This window comes from Vigna angularis, chromosome 6 (assembly GCF_016808095.1).
Source record: "Vigna angularis cultivar LongXiaoDou No.4 chromosome 6, ASM1680809v1, whole genome shotgun sequence".
Taxonomy (NCBI): Eukaryota; Viridiplantae; Streptophyta; class Magnoliopsida; order Fabales; family Fabaceae; genus Vigna; species Vigna angularis.
The window spans coordinates 19,726,438-19,729,646 of NC_068975.1; the positions used below are offsets into that span (position 1 = coordinate 19,726,438).

General features: G+C 29.3%; 1 protein-coding gene across 2 annotated transcripts; it reads left to right on the forward strand.

Moving 5' to 3' along the window:
- Positions 1-610: 610 nt before the first annotated feature.
- LOC108342668 (uncharacterized) lies at positions 611-2,400 on the forward strand. 2 transcript variants are annotated; one of them, XM_052878787.1, is made up of 2 exons: positions 611-1,089; positions 1,213-2,400. In XM_052878787.1, exon 2 carries the CDS (start codon positions 1,487-1,489, stop codon positions 2,276-2,278), a length of 792 nt encoding a protein of 263 aa, XP_052734747.1. In that variant the 5' UTR covers positions 611-1,089; positions 1,213-1,486; the 3' UTR covers positions 2,279-2,400. The 2 variants fall into 2 exon arrangements, with proteins under 2 accessions (XP_052734747.1, XP_017435951.1); XM_017580462.2 differs by having other exon boundaries at positions 1,216-2,400.
- Positions 2,401-3,209: the final 809 nt, after the last annotated feature.

Consider the following 3,209-nt stretch of genomic DNA (forward strand, 5'->3'; position numbering starts at 1 on the left):
AATGAAAGAAGACTCACATGTAACATATAACATAAAAAGACCAAGAAAAAGGGTTGAAATTATATGAATGAAGAAACTAATTGGTCCAAATTAAAGAGTTTACTCCAAAGATCAATCTTACTATCTTAGTTCTTCAATTAAACGACCATAACGGAAAAACTATTTGTAGAAAAATAATGTGTTTTAAAATAATGATACTTGTTCATAACAAAATTATTTATATTAAAACTTTTTAATATTATAGTAATTGAGTTTTACTATTTTTAAATTATTATTATTTTTAAAATATCATTTATTTTTATCTTGAAAGGATTTTAAGCCGAGGACAAAAAAAAACAACTTTTTTTTAATTACAGAATTAAAAAATAACAATTTTAAAATTAGAAAACCAAAAACAAATTTAAGAGACTATAATAAGTTATTCTAAAACCAACAAATAAGAGTAATTGTATAGAAATGTTGGAAGACTTATAATTTTATTCATTTAACACCTTTCAATCCTGAAAAGGTAGCGTGAGCAAAGTTGTTGACTGTCCTTAATTATTACAAAAGGTTGTGCTGGATTTTAAGGGTATTTATTATGTATTAGTTGACACCTTGTCGGAAAAAATAAAAAGTCATAAAAGTGCTCAACTTGTGCTTGATTCCAGGAAAAATGTTCCAATTTGCACGCCTTTGGAAAGGTGGAAAAAAAGGTGTTCTTTTTGAGAATTTTGTTGTTGCCAATTTTGGCATTATGACATTCTTGTAAAGAGCTTATGTTTGGCTTAGAGAAAACGAAAGTACTGATTTACCTCAGGGAGATATGTTTAGAAGGGTCTGATAGAGTGCCATGTGGAGGGTCAGACATGTCCGTCACATGCATTCAGCAACTTCAAGACATTGAGTTTTGTAAATGTTGGTGTTCAACAAACAGCTTTGCTACCTCCAAGAGAATCAATAGAGGATAATAATGATAACAGATTATGGTCTGGTCAGAAAATAATAGCAGTAACAGCAGTTGGGTATTGCAGTTGCAGATAAGATTGCTCAGTGGTGTATCCAGATTGAGCATTCAACAGTGATAGTGCCAAATCTCATCCATTTCAGGTATGGAGTGTTAGAAACACTTTTGTTTGGAGCTGAATTTATAATCATTTGTCACATTGATGAGGTAAAAATTTCCCTCCTTTGCAACCATTTTGACATTTTGGTAACCATTTGCTAATTCAGCAGAGGAAAGAGTAGAAAGTGTGCCAACTTTTTTGCTAAAGCTTCCTTTGGCATCCCACTCTACAAGATACCCTTTTAGTTTGTGAAGAATTTTCTGACTTGCAATGTCACAATCGGTAGTGTAAAAGGGAAAAAACTTCAGATTGAACAAAATTTGAGGTATTTGCCTGCAGCTTTTCCTACAGATCTAAGCATCTTTTTTCATCAAAATTTGCACACTTTTTGAAGCAGCTTCAAGTCTTTGGCCTTAAAGCAGTGAGTGTATTCTGAGTCAATGATCATGGATAAAGCATATAAACATCAAATCTGTTCCATGCTATTTTCCAATTTGGTCATTTTCCCATCTGTCACCATGGTTCTTGTTCTGGTCACATCATACTTTTTCTTTTCAACTTCTAAATCCTTCCCTTTCCTTCTCACAATACAAATTGCTCTATTATCCACCATGTTACTTGTCAAACTGATAAGGAAAATAAAGGACAAAGATGAAAATCTAATCCAAAATGGGCTACAGCCTTTGCTGGATGTTACTCATAGTGAGGTTAACCAAGAAAGTGGAACTGCAGAGAACCATGAGGATGGTGAATCTGAAGCACATTCAGACTATTTATTTCCATCAGATTGTGAAAGCAGCAACTTCTCTATCATGGATGGAACTTTTGAGCTGAATATTGAAGACCATAGGCTACAAGATGATTTGCTGTCAGATTATTCTCTTCCTTCAGATAGTGAAAGCAGTGATGGCTCAATGTTGGAGGAAAGTTTTGAGATGCATCAGAAAGGAAATCAAAATGAGGATATTTCTGATAGCTTGGCTTCTGATGATGATTATGAGGGTGAGGATGAAGAGGATAGTCTGATTGAAATCAATCTTCCAAGCAGCCACTTTCCTGACTTGAATGAAGATCCTAAGCAAAAGGTGCAATCTAAGTTGCCAGAGTTCATGCCAGATTCCATTTTCAAGCAGCAAGGCCTAATGGAGCTCTTAGCAGAATTCAATGACATGAATGAGGATGAAAACTTGATTGAGATTGATATTTCCATGGGAATGCAGATTTCAGATTGAAGCAGGAATTGGCATATTTTGAAGATGAATGTGTTCTCAGTGATTGATCTAAGTATTTTAACTTCTTGTTGATGTTGAGCAAGATTTTGTTCTTGCTAATAAACTTGGCATTTTTATTGCTAGTGGTAATATAGTTAGATAGTTCAATCGTAAACACATAGTAAAACTAAATAATCAAATGTAAAATAATCTTAAAATATTAACATTTTCATCAAATTGAATTTAGAAAATATTTTATAATTTTAGTTTACTGATTGTAAAAAAACATAATTTTTACAATTTTAAAAATATAAAAAATAAATATTTTCTTATATAAGGATCAGAGTTGAGAAGTTACCTAGTTGTATTTTAATTAAGAATTATGAGTTATCTGTTAACTATAAAAATTACATCATTACTTTTTTAATAATGAAATTGTATAGTTATTTATTTTATTGAATAGTAAATTTATTTTAATTTAATAAAAGAAAAATTTATCTAATTAATACAATGTAAAATTATATCTTATTATATAAAGTATAATTTTTGTGGCTACATGATTGGGAAATTGTTAAACAATGTCACCTGATAAAAATAAAATAAAGTTGTAGACATATAGGTAAGTATAATTTATTTGAATTATTAATATTAACATTAAAATTAAATTTTAACTTTTAAAAAACAGATATATGTAACAAAATAAACTTTTAATCTTTATCTCCAACAAAGAATCAAATTATTTCAAAGTGAGTATTTGATAAGAGAAAAAGAAAATATAATAGAAAAATTGTGAATTCTGATAATTATGATTTCTGTAAATAATTAAATTTTATTTGTTTGATTAAAACTAATTTAAAAATACTTATATATATATTTTTCTGATATAAAAGAGTAATATGTATTAATATGGTAATTACCATATTAAATAATTTAGTAAAAGCTAATATAGTTC